The sequence below is a fragment of the Vigna umbellata genome, chromosome 6 (genome assembly GCF_029865625.1).
Source record: "Vigna umbellata cultivar VRB3 chromosome 6, Vumbellata_1.0, whole genome shotgun sequence".
NCBI classification, from domain to species: Eukaryota; Viridiplantae; Streptophyta; class Magnoliopsida; order Fabales; family Fabaceae; genus Vigna; species Vigna umbellata.
In genome coordinates this window covers 4,966,409-4,991,267 of record NC_142170.1, presented here as the reverse complement: position 1 = coordinate 4,991,267, position 24,859 = coordinate 4,966,409, and the positions used below count along the sequence as shown (strand labels likewise).

General features: G+C 33.5%; 2 protein-coding genes across 2 annotated transcripts; both read left to right on the top strand.

Annotated features, from left to right (window-relative positions):
* The first annotated feature begins 14,582 nt into the window (after window positions 1-14,582).
* LOC124820535 (uncharacterized) lies at window positions 14,583-20,617 on the top strand. The gene is made up of 7 exons (XM_047292249.2): window positions 14,583-16,406; window positions 18,103-18,193; window positions 18,606-18,763; window positions 18,844-18,895; window positions 18,988-19,070; window positions 19,245-19,338; window positions 19,654-20,617. Exons 1-7 carry the CDS (start codon window positions 15,102-15,104, stop codon window positions 20,250-20,252), a joined length of 2,382 nt encoding a protein of 793 aa, XP_047148205.1. The 5' UTR covers window positions 14,583-15,101; the 3' UTR covers window positions 20,253-20,617.
* Window positions 20,618-22,173: 1,556 nt separating this feature from the next.
* LOC124820536 (protochlorophyllide reductase, chloroplastic) lies at window positions 22,174-24,802 on the top strand. Its single transcript, XM_047292250.2, has 5 exons — window positions 22,174-22,333; window positions 22,436-22,534; window positions 23,307-23,838; window positions 23,927-24,285; window positions 24,376-24,802. Exons 1-5 carry the CDS (start codon window positions 22,280-22,282, stop codon window positions 24,529-24,531), a joined length of 1,200 nt encoding a protein of 399 aa, XP_047148206.1. The 5' UTR covers window positions 22,174-22,279; the 3' UTR covers window positions 24,532-24,802.
* Window positions 24,803-24,859: the final 57 nt, after the last annotated feature.

Genomic DNA, 24,859 nt, shown 5'->3' with positions numbered 1-24,859 from the left:
CGTGGGTGTAAAGGGCTTGGAAATGGGGGTCAAAAAGCAATTTAAGGATGGTTGGGGGTGTGATTATGGCTAAGGGTTAGAGAATATAGTCTTGGATATTTGGGCTTAGAGACGAAGAGTTGGAGAGGGTGTGGTTAATGGAGGTTGGGAAGGGGCTATTATGGTTTCTTCACAACTTCATCTTCATTTGAAGTGTCTTTAATGATTATGGGAAGTTGAGAAGAGGGAACACATATGTCCTAAATAAGACACTAGTGCAGTAAAGGAAAACGATAGCGGTTATTTTCGTCTATACCAACTGGTTCTACAACCGAGGTATATACAAGCAAGGCAAAAACGGGGTAGGTTTTTTGTCGCATATTATTGTAAGCAATTAAGTGATGAACGTGGGTGTGAAGGGCTTGCAAATGGGGGTCAGAAAGCAATTCAGGGATGGTTGGGGGTGTGATTGTGGCTAAGGGTTGGGGAATATAGTCTTGGATATTTGGGCTTGGAGATCGAAGAGTTGGAGAGGGTGTGGTTAATGAAGGTTGGGAAGGGGCTATTGTGGTTTCTTCACAACTTCATCTTTATTTGAAGTGCCTTTAATGATTATGGGAAGTTGAGAAGAGGGAACATAGATGTCCTAAATATACACTAGTGCAGTAAAAGAAAACGATAGTGGTTATTTTTGCCTATACGCACTGGTTCAGCAACCGAGGTATATATTAGGCATGGCAAAAAGTGGTAGGTTTTTTGCCTCGGTTCTGAATCGAGGCATAAAAGGGTAGGGTTTTGCCTCGATTCAAATGCAACTGAGGTGGTAGGGTGTATTTCATTTAATTTTTTACTGCAATTGAAGGAGTATGAAGGGGTCTTTTGCCTTGGTTGGGGGTTGAACTAAGGCAGTAAAGGTTATTTTTTTATTTTTTTTTTCGTTAGACTTTTTGTCGCGGTTGTGGCCAGAACCAGTTCCATAAAGGACGTACTGCCTCGTTATGGTCACAATCGATGCTTATTCTACAAAATTTTTTTTTGAAAGGCAAGTCTGTTTCTGTAACAACCCTTATGCAGAAACACACTTGCATACACAAAAATTGTCCAAATACAATCCAGAAGCTTATTTTCAATGCAAATTATAATAAATCATAAATCAATTTAATGTACATATAATTCTAACCATAAATCAAATTACAATCATAAATCAATGTACACATAGTTAACCTAATCATAAATATGCTAATGTACAACTTACTATATCCTAATATCTACATACTATTATAGAGTTGAATTACATATTTTGCAAGTGCTTTGTATTTAAAGAATTTCTTGGGAATTGAAATAATAGAATTGAATCACTATACAAGACACAATGATTTCAATTACTATATATGAATTCTAAACTATAGAGAAAAAAATTCAATAAAACCAAATATTACCGTTTCGCATCCACTTGTAATATGGGCACGTATAGTGGTCATCATCCAATACATTATGTAGTAACTACACTCATATGACCCGTTTTGTCTATTACACTATAATATATCATCATAATTATAAAATGTTAAGGAAACATCATTGGAATAAAACTATTATAAGAAAGTATTGGACTAAAACACCAAACCTTAAGGGCTAACCATGCAAGCTTTTTAGTCTTAGCAGTTGATCTCCTAGACAACATCATATATGCTACAAGGGAACTAATAAAAAAATGGCTTTAGCATACAATTATATAACAAAGAAAGTCCAAACATTGATGTTCTTACCAATCTACTACTTGTGTGAGATGTTTGGGAGGAGAATTGTGCAATGAGAAAAACCACACAACAATGTTCTCCGGTATGGAAACCACAAGTAGCTGCCAATTGTGTTTGAAATATGTAATATGATACGCGGGAGCTATCATTATAACTTAAGTGTTATATATTAAAATCACAAATGAAAATTTAAAGTTAACAAACTTCATTTACCCATTTATATAAGGGACAAAATATAGCTCCTTCCCCATTGCAAAACAACTAGTGACATATGTTTGGATGTCAGCAAATTTATTTCCTTTGTAAGTCATTTGAGGATCAATGAACCCATATACTTCATTGAACCCCATCTTGCTAGTTACACCAAACATATACCTAAAATCAAGAAATGGTTTGATATAAGTAACTTGATAAATTAATTATATATAAATAAGTTCTCATAGACTTAGATCATTCAAACTGAACAAGGGTAATATTAAACTCTTCTTTCCCTTACGCAAGCTCCTCAACATCTTGCTTATGTAAGTACAATGGAATCTCAGAGTGTCTTCCAAAGGTGGCTCCAAAGGTAGCCCACAAGGTAGACTTGATACCATATTTATGGATGACTCTCTTTCTCCAAAGTGGCTAGATATTGTTTCCTTTTCACTCTTTCTTTTTTCTTTTTGTTGTTGCCAAATTTGAAGTGACTTTAGTTCTTTGGCCAAGGTTTTCAAAGATGGTTGGGCCTCACTAGAGTCACTCCTAATTTCATAAGAAGGAGCTTTAGACATCTTAAATTCCTCTTTTTCTTTCTTTTCTAACTCTCTTAATTGTTCATCCCTCCTTCTTTTAATTTCTCGTTTTCTATTTTCACTCAAGAGCTTTTTCACTTTTTCTTCATACTCATCTTCTCTTTCAAAGAACTCATATACACTTTTTAGAAAATTTTTTCCTTTTTTAATGAGTTATGTCATCTCGCATATTTGCTCTTGGTTTATGACAAAGGAAAAAGGAATAAATTTTCTTCTCATGCATGCTCTCAAGTCACACCAATCTTTAATTGGAGATTTTCTACCTTTTTCAACCTTAGATTGTCTTTGATTCCACATTTGCATGTCCTACAAGCCTAGAGATGCATAAACTAAGTATATGATAGTATTACCATGCTTAACTTGGAATGGATGAAGCTCTTTTATTCTTTTCTCCCATGCTAGGTATGATAATGCACTAGTATTCTCACCAAAGAATGAAAGGTCACTCTTAACTTTATAATGTAGTTCATCCTCACCATGACTTAAATGCAAACTACTGTAAAAACTCATTTGTTTCAAAAGAATTTTGAAAAATGATTTTGACAAATAATCCTAGACCTTTTTAAGAATTTTGAAATTGATTTATGCAAAACAAACTTAGTATTTCAAATAAAATTCCTTAAGAGACTTAAGGAGACAAGAAAACATTAAGTTCACTTCCAAAAAAGAGAGGTGAATCACTATAGATTGCTTAGAAACCAAGTTTTTCCGAGCCAAAGCTTACCTCAAGTTCTCTTGTACTAAACATCTGAAAGGGATTTAAACCATAAATACAAGTTAACGCACACTAGACTATTACAATTAAAGAAAACAATTAAATCTACATTATGCAGCCTCATAATGAATTAGAAGGAACTTTAGTTCCCTTTTACCCACCAACTACAAATAACGGTTAAATAATAAGTTTTCAATATTCTTGTTAGGACAATCCCCTAACAAACCAAATATTACAAACCAAAGAGAAAGCAAATATAATTTTACAATGCAAAGAAAATACAATGAAATCTCTCTTCCTTACCAAGTGTATACTATTTTGTCTTCTTATTTTCAACCAAGACTTCAAGCTCTCCACAAGGCCTTCTTCACCTAAAAATACTACCTCCAAGATGTTGGATCACCTCTAGGATGAAAAACATACACCAAAAGAAATCAACACCACCAAAAAAGAAAAAAGAACCAAGGAGAAAAACAAGAAAAGTTCAAAATGAACAAGGCTATCTCAAATGGAATTTTTAGGTGACAAAAACAAGATTAACAAGGAGACAAGCAAGCAAATCAATGTTTAAGAATAAAGGTTTAGCACTCAAAAGAAATTCCTAAGGAAAAAGTAGTGGTGGTAGTGTGAAATGTACCTCGGAAAATATGCTCCTAGCCAATGACTCCCCCTCTTCATCAAGGGGTATATAGTTATCATTCGCAACCACATCCCACATGTCGATGTGGAAAGATTCAAAGAATGTTATTATTCTTTATTTCTAATAGTCAAACTTTTCCCCTTTCAATAGAGGAAGACGATTTATATCATATCCTTCATTTTTCATTGGATCTTTCCTTAAGTCCTATCAAGAACTAACCCCTAAGGTTAGCTCTGATACCAACTGAAACATAGAAAAAACTCTAGAAAGGAGGTTGAATAGAGTTTTCAAAAACTTTTTGAAAATACGTATTAAACACTTTATGTTTTTGAACAACGTTTAAGAAAACATATATAAGGGAAAACAAATAAGGAAAACTTATTTTTATACTGGTTCACTCAAACTAAGCTACATCCAATTTTCCCTTAAGTACTCTTAAGAGGTTTCACTAATCTTTTAAAAGATTACAACAAGTTTCACAACTCCTAGTTTATAACTATCCAATCTGAATATACAAATGTACCCACTCTTGGTTCAACATTAGTCTTCCTAACTAGACCGTTTAGCTCAACTGAACTAAACAACCAAGTGTTTTGATTCTCTTCAGAATTTACAAACAATGAAAGTGGTTTAGAAAAACAAGTACAAATCAAAGCTCTCAAAGAGAGTATGTTTTCAATAAAATGAAATTTGAAGGCTTGTAAAACTTTTTTCTTAAATAAAGAAAGTGTTAGATGATGGAAGCTCAAAGATAGAATAATAGTGTAAGAGTCAAAGATAAATTCTTGTATTCTTCTATTCATCCAGTCCTCTTTATATAGCCTTATTCAAAAAATATCCGTTACTTAAAAATAATTGACTTTGAGAAAAGCAGGTAGCCTTCAAATATGAAATCAGGTGCATGGTAGCATCAAAGAAATAGTGCTTTTCATGGAGGTGGCGGGTACGACTTCCTCAAAGAAGGAAACTTTAAGGAAATATTCTAAGAATGTCTTTTTATCTCTTAACGTCCTTCTAATCTTGTATAGACTTTTGAATAAAACTTAGTATTGTCATGATCTGCACAGATAAAGAGAAGCAAAACACCATAAACAAGAAGTACAAATCGTACATGCATTTAATGTTATAAACGTTGTAGAGCGTCTAGGCATATTTAGTGTACTAAGCATTTAGCACAAAAGTATGTTCTTTTGAGTAACAAAGCGTTTACAAGATACAATGTTTAATAAAATCTTTGTCTTAAACAATTTAAAATGTTAAACACATTTTCGTCAGACACTGTTTATGAGTTGTATAAAATATTATTCATGCTCAACATAGACGATTTGCTCACATTATTCAACAATGTTTTTATCAAGCATATCGTTTAGACGGTTTAAGATATAAACACTATTTCATTAAAGTTCGTTTGTTAAACTTCAAAACAAGAGTTACTGAACGATCTTGTCTTTCTAGACGATCTTTGTCTTAACACTCATACATGTCCACATTTTAAATTGCTAAGAAATTATTAGTTTTTTTTACATTTAAAATTTGTGCAACTATAATTATTTTCGTAGCTATTTAACTTTAAAGAGAAAGAAAAAGCCATACTATTTTGTTGTTGAATTTTCAATAATATGTTTACTTTTACTTTTTTATTTTTATTTTTCGTAAAAACATTATTTAATAAATATTTGGGCAGCTTCAAACATAGATATTAGAATACTTATTACTTGATGAGAGTGGGAGTAAGACATAAATTTCATTTGTTGAGTATTGAAGGTGAGAGATGAGTATGAATCTTTACTTTAAAGATGTGTATAATAATCAAACCAACACATACTCATCTCATTCATCATTCCTATCTTCATCATCACATATATTTATCTTAAGATAAATTAGTTTTTTTTTTAAACTATTCCAATCATTCTTATTACCTTTGAATGAATTAACTTATTTAAATTTGATATATTAATGTAATAAGTTATAATAAAACTTTGAATGTGGTCACTGTATTAAGCATTTGTTACATACCTTAACTACCTTAACTATGCATGTATTCAAGATTTAGAGGCAAGTGATACATAGAATATTTCAATGTTTTTTATAAATTACACATTGTGATTTGAAATATACTATTATTAAAGAAAAGTAATATTTATTATGTATGTTGAAATTGTTAACACTGAAACATTAGACGTAAAAGTGATTGAACAAATTTATCATAAATTGAATTTTTTTTTATGTATTATAAATTAGTAGTTTTCTTGATTTGGTTAGAATTATATTTGTTTTTTATTTTTTTATTAGTAATTATTGTTAGTTTAGTGTTGATTATTTTAATTTCAGTTTAGCTTATAAAATTAGATATTGATTCATTTGTGTGTGTAATCCTATCTCTACAAAGGCTTTTCAATTGAAACACAATTTATTTTCGTATAACATACAATCATTACAATTTTAAAACTATGCCACAAAACACATAAATAAGTTATTATTATATAAAAATTATAGTATACTTCAAAAAATCAAAAATTCATAAAATAACACACTTTCACATCTTATCCATCATATCATGGATATAATTCAAAAATTCAATCACTCGCTTACTAATATCATACAACATAATCAAGTGTCTAATATATTTCTCAATCCAACTAGCTACCTCTCATGTCATCAACTATTGACATCATATTGTCACAAACACTTGACTCTACTTTTAAAAAACTCATGCATTGAATTAGATCCAAAGATTTTGTTTCTATCACAATACATTCACTCACATAAAACTACATGCTAGGAACTAAGTCCTTCTCATAGGACAAGGTATATTCCTTGTAACCTATTAGACATGGTTCTTTTTTCATACTACAAGTTAGGTCATTGGAACATCATCAACTCTCACCACCTAATATCTTCTTCTATATGAATATGATATCATTAGAGTCAAGATAATCTCTCTTCAAATCTCCATTCAATACACAACTTGCATCCTCTCAACATAGTAACCATGTTCACATGCCAAAAATCACATCTTAACAACTCATTCATTCATACATACATTTTATCTTTATTTTTTTAAATACCATAATTCATAACATACAAAAGCATTTAATCCCAATCATTTATCTAAAACAAATAATATCATGAAAAACCAACAATTTTTAACATTTGGAATCATTTAGAACATTTTTCCAAAAGTCTTAGAACCACTGTCTAGCTTAACCAATGGTCTTTCTCCCCCATCAAACTCACATACTCACCCAACAAGATGACCTCTCTCTTAGCGAGCAACCATTGAAAGTTCTTACACCAAAACAACTTGCCCAATGAAGAAATTGGTTTGCTTAACAATCCAACCACTAGAAGAGGCTCACCCGATGATACCTTACTTGCCTAACAACTAATCCTCCATGACTTCTCGGGTTGTTCACAAAATTAATTTTTTCCAACAAGATATTGGCTCGCTTAGTAAACAAAAATAGTGAGAGTCTTATATAAAAGGTTCAAACAACAAGCAACAACGTGAAATTGCTTAAATTGGCTTATATTAAAATTTCTCTTTATTTCTTGTACCAAAATAGATATATTTAGTCCAAATAACATCAAACTGAAGTAATTTCACCCAATTGACTATAAATTAGACTATCGAAAATATTCAACATTATCACAAGTTAAAACAAATTTCATTAAATAAAAAACATAAGACCTACATAAAATCCAACAATGTATGACTATTTCACTTCTAACATTGGATTATCTTTACTCAATTGAGCTCCAAAAACTCTAGCTCTCATATAATATCACACTTGTATATAAAAAACTCATATTTTCTTTAACATACTATAACATACTATAACCACACAATATGAATCTAGTTTAAATATAAGTTGTAAGGGAGAACAAAAAGACAAACACCAATAACTTTATTGGTTTTTCCTCGTAAAAGAGGTAAATTGAATTGCCTTAATTAAGAAAATCTACTAATTTGAAGTCTTTACAAAAATCATGTAAGAAAAAAATAAGAAATACAACACAACACAAGATCTTGAATTGTACAAGATGTCTTACAACCTTGTGAAATCCTATCACAAGAAAACCATCTTGATAATCCTAATCAAGAAACCAATTATAAAATTGAAGAAACAAAATTGGAACAAAAATTATCCCCTTCTAAAAGCATTGCTAGGTGATTTTCAACAAGAGTAAGATGCAAGAATCTTCATCTTATTTGAAAGAAAGTTCCAAGAAATATATTTTGCTTTTCAAAGAAGAGTTTCAAATGCATAAAAATACATCTAGAAAAGCTATTTTGAGTTTTCTTATAAATCTCAAAAAATAGAAACCAATTTTATTAAACTGATAAAATCAAGAGGTAGAAATTTGTATTAATAGACTAAAACAGTAAAATGAGTTGGTGAAATAATTTCAGTCAATTAGTAATTCACTTGATTGAATTAACTTAAAATGACTTTGTTAATTGTTTTATTAAATTTATTCGCAATTATTGAAACAAATCAAATTAGATTATGAATAAAATCTCCATGATTTTAAACAATTAAAACAATTTTATTCAATTTAAATTTTTAAACTTGTGTTTCCAATAAGGTATGAACATTTCAACAAGTTAAAATTCATTTCATTCAATTAAAATCTTTTGAAAATAATTTTAGTATATGAAATATCAATATTAAATGTGAAGACATAGAAAATAGTATTTTAGAAGTGGTAGTGAGTTAAAAATAATGAGACTCTATTATTTTAATATTAAAAGATTTTAGTATAAAAGGAGTTGTTATAAACGAGTTTCATTATTTTTAAACACACTATCTCTCTAGAAACTACTTTTCTAGAATCTTCTGTCTTCTCTCTAAGGGTTCTCACACCTTGTTCGCTTGTTTGAAGATCGGAGACCACCTGTGTGATCCTCGCGGCGAGATCTTCAAATCTACCCGATTAGTTTCTCAAAATGAGTAAGTTAGTTTTCTACTCTTTTTCCTAGTTTCTTGTTTTTCAATGCATGTGGTGTTTTTCTCGGTCGCATGTATGGTCTGAGCTTTCTCTTAGGTTCTCTACTGATTAGTGATTCTAATGACATCCCCTGATCAAGTTTTCATTGTCTATAGATGTTGTTTGGTTTATTGGATAGCTGAGGGAGCAGAGTAGGGTTCTCTAGTTTTAGGGGTTTTAACTAGTGAGATTCTAAATTAGAAGGTCTGTGTTAGAAAGAATGTTTTGGGGTTTGTTATTGAGTCATTTAAGACTTGTTCATACCTTTAGTTTGCATAGTTTTGAGTTAGAAAGTGTAGATTTGAGTTTCGGTACTTTTGGAGTTGTCATATGGGTTTAATGCACCTAGTTTGGGTCTAATGATCAAAGAGGTACCTTGTTTTAGTTATAAATGTGTTTTCATATAAATTCTGGTGTGTAAGAAACCCTTTTGATCAATTGGATAAATCTTAGGTGCATCAAAGTCCATAAACGCAGTGTGTTGTCAACTGATATGGTGTTGAGAGGTAGTTTCATGGCGTTGAGCACCATATTCCAGTGGCTCTAGCGTTGAGTGATAGTTTTCTAGCGTCGAGCGGTGGCGATAGTAAATACTTTCTTTGTTTTTAAATGTGATTTTTGATGAATGTTTTTGTGTGAAATTGTTATGGTGTACATGTTCTGATGACTATTCAAGGCCTTTGACATGGTATGTACAAGCATAGTATGTGGATACTTGAGTATATCGATTGATCTTTTAGTTGTATGGTTTATTTGTTATTGAATGTTAATAACTATCAATCTAAATTATGATATATTTTTCATTTATACTCTAGCTTTCCCTTGCTTTTGTTTCTATTTGTTTGTGTGTTTTTTCTCCTTTTCAATGATAACCTTAATGGTGTGAGTTTAGGGAGACGTTCTTCAAGTTGTTCAACGTGATGTTAAGGAAGAAGTTTTATCCTTCAGGTGTAGAATCTACTTTTCTAAAAGTCCCAAATTTTATTATAAGTTATCATCCTTGTAACGTTTTATTTTAGTAGTTTATACTATTAAAATGAGATATTATACACCACGTACTTATCCAAACATAATCTAAAAAAAAAAATTACAATGCGGTACATGAATCACTACAAGATCAACCACAACACACATCCATCACCAAATTCATATAGATGGAAGCATCAAATAAGTTCTAACAAACTTGTTTAAATCTTTAATATCAACAACATAAAGATTTTTCTACATGAGTTGTCATGAACCAAATATGAAAGGAGTGACATATATTTCTTACTTTAATTGATATTATAAGTCATTTTCTACATTAATTCAAGTCATATTTCAATCAATATATATTTGTGCTTTTATTCTTCTTAAGGTTGTCTTATTACAAAAATATTTTTAATATTAATTATTATTTTAAGGTCATCTAACTAGAGTTTTCTAAAAACCCAACAATTAGTTAGTTCCACTTAAAATAAACAACATAACGATGCATTATGCAAAACTGATAGTAATTTATGGAAGAAAAAAAACAGCAACCGACAATTCTACATCACAAGAAATATAATATGTATTTGAGGATTATGATGTATGTTCAAAGGCCATTGTTTTTTCCATTATCATAAGTAAAGGTGCTGATAAAATTAAGGAAACAAAAAATTACAGGGGTAAAAAAGCAAAAGAAGAAGATGAAAAAGAGGTAAAAGCTATGGTTTCCCACACCAAACACAAAATGTAAAGCGTGATTTTGAAGCCTTAAAGCCTTATTTCCTGCTAGCTAATAATCTCTCCATTTCACTAAAGTTCCACTTAGTCTTTTACTTTAGTTAAAAAAGGAAACTATCTTCTCCTTGCGCCTGCTAAAAAAACATACATATATGAGCTTTACAAGGTGAACTCAATCATTGCGTCACACATGCAAGGAATGTTGCACGTAGTTTTACATTTTTATATTATTTCTCTTAATTCTATTTTTTAAAATATTTTCTAAAAATTTCATTACATATATATTCGAGCATTTTTCATTCTATATCTCCTTATGTCTCTCTCTTGATTGAGAAAAAGAAAATGCACTAGACTTATAATCTCTCATAGGATAATAATATTCTATATATACCTTTCTTTTTCCCTTCAAACCATTTACCATAGGACAAAGTGCTTTTCGGACAACACTTTCATATGCATTCAGGAAACAAATAAAAAACAAGACATGCTTTTCTCTCTCTTCAACATGCTTCCATCTGTTTTTGAGTTGTAATTTACTGTTATTACGTTGAATTTAAGGCTTACGTGATAATAATCAACTCTTCTACATTTCCATCTCTCTCTCTATACATATAATTTAAACAATGAATTATTTAATCTTATATTTAATTTGAAATAACATATATATCATATCATGCATTTTTTTATACATGATCAACAATATCCTTTGGTATTGAATTATGTTGTTTTTTCAGTGTTTTGAACAAAGGAAGATTCTTTTTCATGATTAAATTGCAAACTTAGAAGAAACAAAAGAACCATTCCTGTGAGATGAAAAAAAGGAGGAAACAGAAAAGAAAAAGGAAGAAGAGAATAAATGTGAAGTGAGTTCCGACCCTAAGAATATTTGGCATGTGTACAAGTATTTTGCACTTGTTACGCCTTGATTGCTCATTATATGTTTCCATGTTACGATGATCTGTAAAGTATTTAATTAATTAATTAATATTATTTTCAATTTTTGTACTACCCCAAAGTCTTCACTTACAGACAAATTAACTTGTAAGCGATATAATTGACCTTTAATATCACAGAATTATAAGTTTCTATGAAACGCGTCACTTTATTAATTGGCTATAAAAGCAACAACTATAATAATAGATTGAGGTTAACATTTAAGTATCATAATTAAAAGTGTGCTTGCTATAATTTTGTACCCTATGGAATATGTCTAGATTCAGATACTCTTAATTACTATATAGAGAAAGAGTTTATTTGTTAATCATGTTAGAGTAAATACTGTTGTACTTACTAAATATTAAAAAAATCAACTTTATTATGTGCTTTCTTGTGTACCAATAATGGGTTAATTAATAAGAGGTCATTTTGAAGGTTCAAAAAAGGTTTTAATGTAGAATGAACAGTTAACATTTTTATCTTAAACATATAATTTTGAGTTTAAATGTCACAACCTATATATGTTTTTTATATATATTTAGTTCTTGAAAACTTGTTATATACAATTTATAGTTTAAGTTTATTAACTTCTTTTGAAATGGAATAATTAATGATTAATATTATTATTATTATTATTATTATTATAAATTGAAATTAAAGTTACAATCATTGTGTACCAAAATCTGAAAGAAACAAGAGAAAAGTTTGTTGAGACAATGTTATAAATCAGACAGAGAATACCAGGTAATTAATGGTATGCTAATGATGAGTGCATAAATTTTATATTTATAAGCTCAATATAAATACCAAGAAATTATTCATCTTTTTACATCTTTATTTACCATAAACTAATGCATAATTGGAAATTATTAATCTTTATAATGCATAACTTAAAAACAATATTTTAAATGTTCTCTAAGTAATTAACCAATAAATGTAAATTATTATTACATAAAAAATTGGAATAATATTCTTCCTTTATAGAATGTGTCCTTATCAATGGAATTTATTCAGTCCCATCAAATATTGTTTTCACATATTTGTTGTTAACAATATTGGTTTACCATAATTCCCGCATATTACTAAAGTTTAGATTTAGGAATCCTCAATTAATCTCTAGAGTCTAAAGTCTATTTTATTTTGATGTTAGTGCAAGAAGAGTCTAAGTTTTTCTTAATGAAATTACAGAAAACTACAATATTTTCAATAAGTTAATATAGCTTACACATACAAGGTTTAATTTCTTTAAAATTCCTCATCTGTAATCTTTCCAGTCATTGAATAAAACTATCTTAAAATTATACACAATGGTTCCAATAATTCTCAATGTTCTATGCAGCTGTCATCATTTAAAAAATAAAACTCTATGCGGGGAAACTAATTAACATAAGTTTGAAACTAATTATAATTAGCATACCCATTTATTCATTTTTGGGTACAATAATTGAAAGATTAGGTAGCATTTATTTTGACCAAGAAAAGGAATTTGGGATGGCTTTATCCCCTTGATGGAACCCTAATAAAATCATGTGAATCAGAGAAAATATATATACATTTAGGAGGTCTTTAAATGGATATCCCTAGCTTAAGTTAGATCAGTCAATGTAATTAAGTTTGGGTAATCATAAGTGATCACCAATCAACTATTATAATTTGGGTTGTTGCTGAAAAAAAAAGATAAGTTTGAGATATAATCATGTTGAACATTAGAATAACAATAGTTAAAAAAAAAAAGAAGAGTAAAAGATAAGAAGAAGATTAATTGATTAAAACAAAGAATATAATATAGTTAGTCATAGAAAAGAGGTTTAGTGAACCCTACCTATGCATGATTCAGGTGAGCCTTATAAGTCATCACTTTTCAAAGTTACAGTGTTTATTACATAATGACACAGCTTTACCTTTTCAATTTGTCCCCAGTTAGTGTAATCAAATGTTCCTAAGATTCCTCTCGTGAATGTCTTTGTTGTCATGGTAGCTTTGAAATGTCAAAAATAAAACAAATGTGTTGTTGAGTGCTAATCCAAGACACAATTATAATGCCTCACTAAAATGCAACACGCTTTGAGGAACATAAACTGTTCCAGAGACAATTTCAGGAACACAAAAACTTTTGTTGGTCGACATCTACCATCCACACCCTTCTTACTTTCAACTTAATCGTCCATAAATCATGCTTACGTGCTTAATTATATACTAATATAATATTCACGCCACATTAATATTTTTCTTAAATGAGAAAAAAAAATATTTTTTTTTTCGAAATTATTGGGTTTATAGATGAGAAAGAAAATCTGACATTGGAATTAATATTTAGCTAACAACGATGCAAATGGGATTGTTGGTGGGAATCAGCTCCCGGCATGGAACATGTTCGTGACAAAAATATAGAGGGCTTTTTTGTCTTTGCCTTCGTAACATATATTAAAAGTTAAATATTGATTTTTTTTTTCCTTCCTTAATGATGAATCGTTTAAGAAAATAAAATATGATTTCTCTTTTTAAAAAGGAAAACAATTTGTTTATTTTAATATAAAAGTGCTGACAAATTGCAATGGTATCATGATCTATTCTATTATTAAAATGTGATAGACATATGGCTAAAACATACCTGATATCTTTATATAGTTATTTTCTTTAAATTAAAATATAAAAATGAGCTCAGTCGACTTATTCATGACATCAATTTAAAAAAAAAAAAACTAGTAGCAAAATTTAAAGTCAAAAGCACCCTTTATTTTTGACAAAAAAGTCATAACACCGAGCAAGGAGAAGACGTGGTCTGGGTTCTGATTATTGAAAGATTAATACTGATCTTGCACGTCTCGTTAGATTTTAATGTATAATTTTAGATAATGCATGTGAAAAGAATATATTATTATTATGACGTCATAATTTATTTGAACCAGTGTAGAAATATTTGAAGGTGGTTTTGAATTGGTGAACGGAATATGAGAATGACGTAACGGGCATGATAGATTAATGTAGGGTTAGAAGTTAAAATGAAAAATAATTGGTGAAACTAAATATAATAAGTTAGAGAAAAGAGTATTTTGTTATTTGTTGAAAGAAGTTAGTGAAGAAAGAGGAAACAGCGTTAGCCAGTGAGGAGTCCCTCACCGAATGGAAATTGTTATTTGTTAGTAGTTGGAAGTCCAAAGGGAGAAAAGGGCGCACAAAACAGAGACAGAGGAAACCAAAAGAAAACGGCGAGGGAGAGAGAGAGAGAGAGAGGTAGATGCATTGATTATATGGTGAAACGCTGAAAAAAGAAAAAAAAAAGGAAAAAGAAAATTGATGGTGCCTGCGTTGTGTGCTACCACACCATAGCATAGCGATAGCAGTAGGAACAGCAATATAGCGTAGGCTCTGTAGAACCCCGAAAACTAATTTCTGCTTTCTGCTTTCTGCTCTCTCTCTTAGCATTATTATTCTTATTATTATTATTATGTGCTTCTGGTGTATTGCATCTCATTCGGGTCGGATCTAATCGGTGGCAGTGATCGGATCGATTGGGCATTTTCATTGCCAATGGGAATGCCCAATCCGAATCTTCTGAACCCTCATCGTTACCACAAACCATGAGCAAAGCCTTGGGAGAAGAAGAAGACGAAGAAGAACAAGAACGCGACAGAGACCAAGACCAAGACCAAGACTGTTTCTACGACTCAAACGACCGTTTACTCTCTCTCTCCTCCTCCTGCTCATGCTCCAATTCCAACTCCGACAACGACGAAACCGAGAACGAAACCCAACCCCATCGAAACGACACACTCCCCAATTTCCCCCTAACCAACAACTACGACATATGGATCTCCCAACCCACCTCTGTCTCCGAGCGCCGCACGCGCCTCCTACTATCACTCGGCCTCTCCTCCCTCACGCGCCAAAACCCTCACCCTCCCCCACGCGATCGCGTTTCCCCAATCCGATCCAAATCCGACGCCACGACCACCAACACGACTTCCGCCGGCGCCGCCACATCATCCTCCGCCGGCGCCGCCAATCCTAGGCCCCCGAACCCCAAACCTCCTTCCGAGGAGCTCTGCACGATACGCGATCTCGACAACGGGAAGGAGTTCGTGGTGAACGATTGGGAGAATCTGCGGGAGGTTGCCACGGGGAGGCACTTGACGATGGAGGAGTTCGAGATGACGGTGGGGCACTCTCCCATCGTTCAGGAGTTAATGCGGAGGCAGAATGTTGAAGAGGCTAGCGTCGATTCCAATGCGAGTGGCTCCAAGGTGAAGAAGAAAGGAGGGGGGTGGTTGAAGAGTATCAAGAGTGTCGCGAGCTCCGTCGCCGGGTACAGGGATCGACGGAGCAGCGATGAGAGGGACACCTCGTCGGAGAAGGGCGGCCGGCGGTCCAGCTCCGCCACCGACGACAGCCAGGACGCGGCGTTTCATGGTCCGGAGAGGGTGAGAGTGAAGCAGTATGGGAAGAGTTGCAAGGAGGTGACGGCGCTTTACAAGAGCCAGGAGATTCAGGCGCATAGTGGGTCTATTTGGAGCATTAAGTTTAGTTTGGATGGGAAGTATTTAGCAAGTGCTGGTGAGGATTGCGTGATTCATGTGTGGCAGGTGGTGGAGGGGGAGAGGAAGGGGGAGCTGCTGCTGCTCGATAGGGAGAAGGGGGAAGATGGGGGGAGTGTGAATATGTTTTTGGTGGTGAATGGGTCGCCGGAGCCGACGGCTGCGGCAATGCTGTCTCCGCTCAGGGATGTGGAGAGGAAGAGGAAGGGGAGGTCCAGCGTGAGTAGGAAATCCTTGAGCCTCGACCAGTTTGTCGTGCCGCAGACCGTGTTTGCACTCACTGACAAACCAGTTTGCTCCTTTCAGGGACATCTGCATGATGTTCTTGACCTCTCATGGTCTAAGTCTCAGGTTAGCTTCCAATTTTCATATGGGTCTTGATGTTCTAGAAAAGTGTTCAATTTCAATGTGTCAGTATAACTGTAAAGAGTATTTTGCACTCTTGCGTTAGATATACTTTTGTACATTATTAATTTTTCTGTTAGCTGAACAATTCGCATTTACTGAACTGTTGGAGTGAGTTTTCTGCTCTGAATCTGTATATCAGAAAGGTTTGACATTCTTAGATAATTGATGGGAGTGGGACAGTTTTTAAGTGGTTGAAAAGGCATCAAGGGATAGTAAATATGGATTTCAAATTGTGTTATCTGTTATGTTTTATATACAGTTTAGGCAACTATGATTATCTTTTTGAGTGAGGGTCTACCATTATTTTGTTTAGTGTTTTCTGATTATTACATTTTAAGGTGTTTATGTTCAATTGATGAGCTCCTAGGCTATTTTTAGTTTGAGTTGAGTCGTTGTAATATGTATTGTTGGATCAAGTGGATGAAGTTCTGGCCCATTGAGAAGGTTTCTGGATCCTTCTTTTTTTTTTCCTACACCCTGTAGGTTGATGTTTTGGTTTATAAATTTTTTATTTTCATGGGTATAAATCGGTCTATTTTTCCTATAGAATTACATTTCTATTCTTGGCATTTTTTAGAAAGGAGTTTAAAAATGGTTAATTTAGGGAGGTAACTTATAAACTACGGGATGGCATTTTGTTTAATGTAATTAATATAATTAATGGTTACTTTGACAGTATAATCCTCTGAGAATATCCAATTTTTCCAGCAATCACTATAGTGAACAATAGATAGGGAGATAATTTAGATTGAATATAAAGAAACGAGTGTTGGGAAGTCCTATATAGCTTGCCTCAATTCTTAGGATGTGGCTTATATATTTCCTTTCACTTAATGTCAATTTGTTTTAAGATGAATTCTGCAAACGAGAGCTAAAACTTACTGCTCAAGAGTGCTCAAGAGACAGAATATCTGCCAGTCAGTGACGTGCTTAGGATCCCGTTTATAACATGGGATTGCTTTTCAGATGGTTTATTAATGCCCTTGTGATAAATTGTTGAGATTTGTCTTTTGTTTTAATCTTATCTAGAAGTCATTTTTCATTGTTTCCTATGTAAGTTTAAGGTAGTGTTTGGTAAACTTAGAAAGAAAAAAAAGGAAAAAAGAAAGATATTGACTAACTAGGTACGGAGGTCCTAATTGAAATTGTTATTAGTAGACAGTCAAATTTAAAAGTCAGCTTCCATTGGACCTGTTTCTAAGTCAAACTCAAAAACTGCACAAAAGCATTTCTAAACTAAGTTGCTGTAATCCTGTCTCATTTTCCCTTATAAGAAATCTGTATTTATCTCCCCCTTTCCTTATATTTTGTTTAGAATTTATGAATGACTTGCCTACATGTACCAAATTTGGAGTCACAATGTTGTGGGACTTGGGTGAGCACCTTTTGGAGTGATTGAAATTCTATGGATGAATTGTAATGTTTGATATTTATTGCAGGCCAAAATGTTGTCTTTGAAAAACATCCATTGGAGATTTCTTTTATTTATTTATAGATCTTTGTTATTAATGTCAGTTGAGAAATCCTTATAATTTCAATATTTGGGAAAAACCAGTGCAGTATATTCTACAAATGAGTTAAAAAATGCATGTAAATTTAGATCATCCTTTTAATATATTTCCCCCCCAATTTTTCTCAGCACTTGCTCTCATCTTCAATGGACAAAACTGTGCGGCTGTGGCATCTGTCTAGCAACTCTTGTTTGAAAATATTTTCACACAGTGACTATGGTGAGTAAATGCAGTTATTACATATTGCCAACTCTGCCTTAATCTGAGTGGAAATCATATGGATTAATTAAGATCAATGACTGATCACTCGTATATTTTTTACTTTTTATGATTGTTTATTCTGCCTGTTCCCAACTAACAACTGTATCCGATTCTAAGTTCATCCTATCCCCATCCAATATTCTTCAAGACATCCCCCTTCTTTGAGGATTGGATAATCACATGTGGCATAGAGGCAGTTTTATTAAAATGTCGTCTCTACTGTAAATAGAAACTAATTGTACAAGAGCTCTTTGCTGTCCATTAGGGTGGATTAGATTTTACAATGAATCCCCTTACCTCCCTACTGCCTCCTTTTTCGTTCTTTGCTAATTAAGACTTTTGCTTCGATCTTTCTTTCTCTCTGCCACAGTAACTTGCATCCAGTTTAATCCTGTTGATGATAGATACTTCATTAGTGGATCTTTGGATGCTAAGGTTCGCATATGGAGCATTCCTGATCGACAAGTTGTTGATTGGACAGATCTACATGAGATGGTCACTGCTGCTTGTTATACACCTGATGGCCAGGTTGGTCTAAGGTTAATACGAATCTTTTTGAACACTCAAGTACAATTTTATGTTCAACTCAGTTAAATTTTCTGGTGCAGGGTGCACTGGTTGGTTCATACAAGGGTAGCTGCCACTTATATAATACATCTGGTACTGTCAGATACTTTTTTTTTAACTGTGTCTATTTATTTATATTTTGGTGAGAGTGGGGCCACTGATTATCGTTTTGTTTTTTCGTTCAGAAAATAAGTTGCAACAGAAGAGTCAGATCAATCTGCAAAACAAGAAAAAGAAATCACATCATAAGAAAATTACTGGTTTCCAGGTAATGTAATGAATAATGATTTACTGCTGTGCTTTTATGAGATAAGCTACTTTTTTGTATCTACCCAAAACATTGAACGGGGAAAAAGTAAAGTAAAATGAAATAGGAGGGCGTACAAATTTAGTGGATTTGCTTTGACTTTGTACTTGTCTTCCTATCTGAATTTTTGAACAGTTTGCCCCTGGAAGTTCATCAGAAGTACTTATCACATCTGCTGACTCAAGAATACGGGTCGTTGATGGTGTAGATCTGGTCCATAAGTTTAAAGGTATGTAGTTATATAAAGTGAAAATTTATTCAAAGATAGTGTAACATGTGAAAAAACCATTTGGTACACTGCTTTTATCTGCATCAAAATTTGTTTTATTAATTCAATGTCAAAGAAAAACTTGATTATTTTTCATGTTTTGTCTGGAGTGGGAGGATATTTGTCTCTTTCTTATCAGACGTATATGATTATATTTATTTGGACAGATGAAAAGGTTGCGGTCTTACTAGCTTATCAACTTAGTCTAAAATGGCAACAAGTCTTCAGTATTCTTATTTCCTTGCTGCTGATCAAACTGATGCAAGTTTTGTGCAGGCTTTCGGAATGCAACTAGCCCAATTTCAGCATCCCTCACAGCAAATGGTAAATATGTTGTCGCAGCAAGTGAGGACTCTCATGTATACATCTGGAAAAATGAGGCTGATTGCAGGCCGAACAGAAGCAAAGGTGTCACTGTCACACGATCATATGAACATTTTCACTGTAAAGATGTGTCAGTGGCCATTCCCTGGCCTGGTATGGGTGATGCATGGGACATGCATGATACATTTTCTGGAGAGCAACCCGAGCTTGATAACAATGCTGATGATGTCGCATCAGCCAATCATCCTCCTACCCCTGTAGAGGAAAACTTTGTCACCGAGGGTTCAAGATCTGCATCTGGTTACCACAACAGTCCACGCCATGCAACCATTGCAAGTGCCACAAATAGTTACTTTTTTGATAGAATTTCTGCAACATGGCCAGAGGAAAAACTTCTTCTGGCTGCAAGAAACCAAAGCCCTCGTGTGAGTATGGATTTCTCTAATGGGGCAAGTCAAAAAATGTCAGCCTGGGGTATGGTGATTGTAACTGCCGGCCTTCGAGGGGAAATCAGAACTTTCCAAAATTTTGGATTGCCACTTCGGATATAAGAGGTGAAAGAACGAAGATGTTTATGAACATGACAGAGAATGAGTTGATGATATCTGCTCTGAAGGCAGTTGAGTTCACCTTCTCAATTTGTTGGTGAAAAACCTGTACAGAAAAAGTGGGTGAGATTTGTAATATTAGCGGGGTTCATTTATTTTCTTTTCTTGTTCTTGTGCGTTGAATGAAAGATAGGTTGTCATTCCATTCAGGCACTGAGGGGGATAAAGGGGAAACATTGTCAAACAAAAAAAACAAAAAAAAAGTTACAGCAGGAAATTTAGAAACCGATGGATGTAATCGGCAATTGTAGAGTAACGCAAGCACGGGAAAAGCTTATTGAAATTAGAAATGATGATTCTTTTACACATTTATTTGTCTTGAGCATTGTTATGGAATTTATATTTTGTCCAAAGCAAATCAATTCAATAAAGCAGCATGGCTGCAATTTAGTGTCATGTGGCATTCTTCATTCCAGAAATTTATTTACACAAGATAACCTTGACAAAAGTTTCATAATAAGATTTTTTTTTTCCCAAGTGAAATGTCCCACACTTGCTAATGTGCTTTATATTTTGGTTCCATGAGGTGCAATATTAATCTACAGCTCTAATAAGCAATAGCAACAAATATATTTCAGGCCAGTTATATTAATATGCTTAACTTTTGTCATATTTTAATAACTTTCTTAATTGAAATTTAACTATAGAAAGAACATGTAAATTTATAAATATAGTTATTTTGAATATACAAATTAATCAATTAAAACTCTGCATTGTAGGCAAGAGTCATCATCAATTCTTGCTTTCTTACATGCTATTACTTTCTGCACCATATTCCCGAACACACTCAAATTTGGAAAAAAATTTGGGGGTATACAATCAGCCCACTTCTATTATGAAAATAATTTTCTGCAAACTTTTGATAGGGTGCAACAAGAAATTCGACAGGAAGTCCTGGGAGGCAAATTCTTCTTGCATCCATGTTTTCTACCTGCACCCCCATACTTTTCAAAATACCCATATTACCCTTCTGGAAACAAATTTAGACAATGAATGTTTGAAATTGTTGCGGTGGTGGTTCATGGTTCCTGATATGTTTATGTATTGCATTTGATGAGTTTCTCCTTTGTGTTTAAGTTCCGGATTGTATCAGAGTTCTCCCATTGCATAATTTTTGAAACTTTAAACTTTTCTATTTTAGAATATATAATTCAAAAAATAAATATCATCCTAAATATAAATATATTAATGAATGTGTAATAGACACTTGTTTTTTTTATTATGTTGAGATTCATATAGAGTGGAACCACGTTTCTACTTTATAAATTATCAAATGGAAATATACAATGGAAAGAATTTCCGCTGTATAAACATGAAACATATCTTTTAATTTGGTATGCTATCATGTAAGATAATTTGGTAGGCTCAATAGTTGATTGTGCCAATTGGGTTATGAACCAAAAAACAGTGATTGAGTTAGGATAACACAACGCAACGATCCATTCCCTAAGCTACAACATTAACATTTGCAAAGACACATATTTGGACCATGGAGTTTCTTCAAACCTTCTAGTTTCTTCATTTGTCACAGAAAAAAATTACCAACACACATACCCCATCGAGAAAGCTACCAAAAAAAGTACTCAATTCAGTCAGATTCTATCTTCAATGACCTACCACCACTCTTTCGGTCACTTTCAGCACTGATATTTACACTCCATAGGCCATAACTACCAGTGGCTCCTATTTCCAACGGATCAAAATATCCCTTCTTAAGAAATCCAAAACTCCACACTCCATTGGTTGCTTCGAAATGACGTGGCACATGCACATGCTGCAAATTATCTTATCCACTCATATCTTCACAATTTCACAAACATCATTTCATATATATATATATATATATATATTCATTTTGAGCTCAAACACGAACCACACATTCCATTACCCCAGTGGTAACACCACTTCTACTTACTTCACTACGTTGTAAAACCCAAAATCCAGTTTCTAATCCTTTTCTTTTTCTTGCAATGGCTCTCCAAGCTGCTTCTCTTGTTCCTGCTTCTTTCTCTGTCCCTAAAGAGGTTTGCTTTAATTTCTCACCAGGATGCTGTCGGTTCTTCTTATTCATTGTGTTTGGTGCTTTTTCCTTACAGATAATTGGATCATGTCATTTGTGTTTGCAGGGAAAGATTGGTGTCTCTCTCAAGGACTCCACACTGTTCGGTCTTTCATTGTCAGAACCTATCAAGGCTGACTTCAGCTCCTCTGCATTGAGGTGCAAGGTAGTTCAGTTAATGCTTTGCCATCTTCTTCTCAATTCTCCATTAACTTGCTTCTTCCTAATCTCTCAGTAGTGGTATTTTAAGAATGATTTTATTTTGAGCATATTATACTATCATTTGGGTTGCTCGCCACACCCAATGAAATCTTACTAATTCCTTGTTTGTGGGAGTACATGTTTTATGTGGGTAATTGAGTGTCAATGTCAATGAAATTTATTTTGAAGAATGTAAGAGTTAGTCTACGGATAAAAAATGAGATATGGGAGAGAAATTTAAGAAAATCTCAGAGCATGACAGTATAATTTGCTCTTTTAGTTTATGTTTTTTTTTTTCTTTTGGAAATCCATGTTTTAAGGTTTCTCATGTGAAATGACCAAAACAATATCTTTATCTCCGTCACATATGATATGTGTTACATTCTTTTATACTATTGTTTAAATAAACAAGGATGATAAAGTTAATGTTATACAATTGTTACACCTTTTTATCTATTTATTAGCTTTTATTGGTTTGTGTAAAAAGATTATAACGACACTTGCTATTGGACAGAGGGATAGTATATTCCACTTAGAAACTGAATACTTTTTGGAACACATGAATTAGAATGCTTTAGCCTCTGATTATGTCATTATACTTGTTTGAAATGGGTTTTTATCTGTATACTATAAGAGATTTTGCTTACAAACAAAATACTAAATCCACCCACCTTCCTAAAGAAAAAAAGTTGTGGCCATTTGTCTAATTTTTTCTGTTTCACCCCTCTTTCTATCAGAGGGAATCCCAGCGAAAAATTGGTGCTGTGAGGGCGGAGACAGTGGCTACAGCCTCTCCAGCAGTCACCAAATCTGCACCAGAAGGCAAGAAAACATTGAGGAAAGGTAGTGTTGTGATAACTGGGGCTTCCTCTGGATTAGGCCTGGCCACTGCCAAGGCTTTGGCTGAGACAGGAAAATGGCATGTAATAATGGCCTGCAGGGATTACCTCAAAGCTGCAAGAGCTGCAAAATCTGCTGGCATGGCTAAGGAAAATTACACCATCATGCACTTGGACCTTGCCTCTCTTGACAGTGTCCGACAATTTGTTGATAACTTCAAAAGATCAGAAATGCCACTAGATGTGTTGGTTTGCAATGCTGCAGTTTACTTGCCAACTGCTAAGGAACCTACATACACTGCTGAAGGCTTTGAACTTAGTGTTGGAACAAACCATCTAGGACATTTCCTCCTTGCACGCCTGTTGCTTGAGGACTTGCAAAAGTCTGATTACCCTTCAAAGCGCTTGATCATTGTTGGTTCAATCACTGGTCAGTTTGTTAGATGTTTATTGGGAATTCTAGTTCTTATCACACTTTATTTGGTTGCATTTTTGTCCTGATTGGGTTGATTCAACAGGGAACACCAACACATTGGCTGGTAATGTACCTCCCAAGGCAAACCTTGGTGACTTGAGGGGACTTCAGGGTGGTTTGAGTGGGCTGAACAGTTCAGCCATGATTGATGGTGGAGACTTTGATGGTGCCAAGGCATACAAGGACAGCAAAGTCTGTAATATGCTCACAATGCAGGAATTCCACAGACGATACCACGAGGAAACTGGAATCACTTTCTCATCGCTCTACCCTGGTTGCATTGCCACAACCGGTTTGTTCAGAGAGCACATTCCCTTGTTCAGAACTCTATTCCCTCCATTCCAGAAGTACATAACCAAAGGCTTTGTCTCAGAAGATGAAGCAGGAAAGAGACTTGCTCAGGTAGCAATGAAGTTTGGTCATAATGATAACAAGAGCATGAAGTTTTCAAGTGTCTTTATATCTCATTTGTTGTTGTTATCTTTTACACAGGTTGTGAGTGATCCAAGTCTTACAAAATCTGGTGTTTACTGGAGCTGGAATAAAACATCTGCTTCATTTGAGAACCAGTTGTCACAGGAGGCCAGTGATGCTGAGAAGGCTCGTAGGGTGTGGGATATTAGTGAGAAGCTCGTTGGTTTGGCCTAAGTGGGAGCTTCCAAAATCCATTTTCTATAGACCTTGCACTTCTATGGAGGAAAATGACGTCTCAAAAGAGTGGATAGATATATCCTACCATTTCGAATGCCTTAATGTTGTTGTGTTAGCTAGGCACTTCTTTGCTTTGATGTAGGGTGTTGATTGTGAATCAAGACTCAATAAAATCATTCATCCAAGAGGGTGTGACCATCTTGCTCAAAACCTCTGAAATAACTGTGCATAGTAACTAAAAATTATAGTATCGGGTGTTATCTTTCAAGTCTTTCGTTAATTGTCATTTATAAGTGAGCTGCAGAAAATATGGCATAATTAAGAT

Excerpts from the sequence above, each read along its gene's own strand:
- LOC124820535 (XM_047292249.2), top strand. The coding sequence starts at position 15,102 with ATGAGCAAAGCCTTGGGAGAAGAAGAAGACGAAGAAGAACAAGAACGC. Across the intron at positions 18,764-18,843 it reads GTTATACACCTGATGGCCAG|GGTGCACTGGTTGGTTCATA; the intron begins GTTGGTCTAAGG and ends TTTCTGGTGCAG. Across the intron at positions 19,339-19,653 it reads TCTGGTCCATAAGTTTAAAG|GCTTTCGGAATGCAACTAGC; the intron begins GTATGTAGTTAT and ends AGTTTTGTGCAG.
- LOC124820536 (XM_047292250.2), top strand. The coding sequence starts at position 22,280 with ATGGCTCTCCAAGCTGCTTCTCTTGTTCCTGCTTCTTTCTCTGTCCCT. Across the intron at positions 22,334-22,435 it reads CTTTCTCTGTCCCTAAAGAG|GGAAAGATTGGTGTCTCTCT; the intron begins GTTTGCTTTAAT and ends TTGTGTTTGCAG. Across the intron at positions 23,839-23,926 it reads CATTGTTGGTTCAATCACTG|GGAACACCAACACATTGGCT; the intron begins GTCAGTTTGTTA and ends TTGATTCAACAG.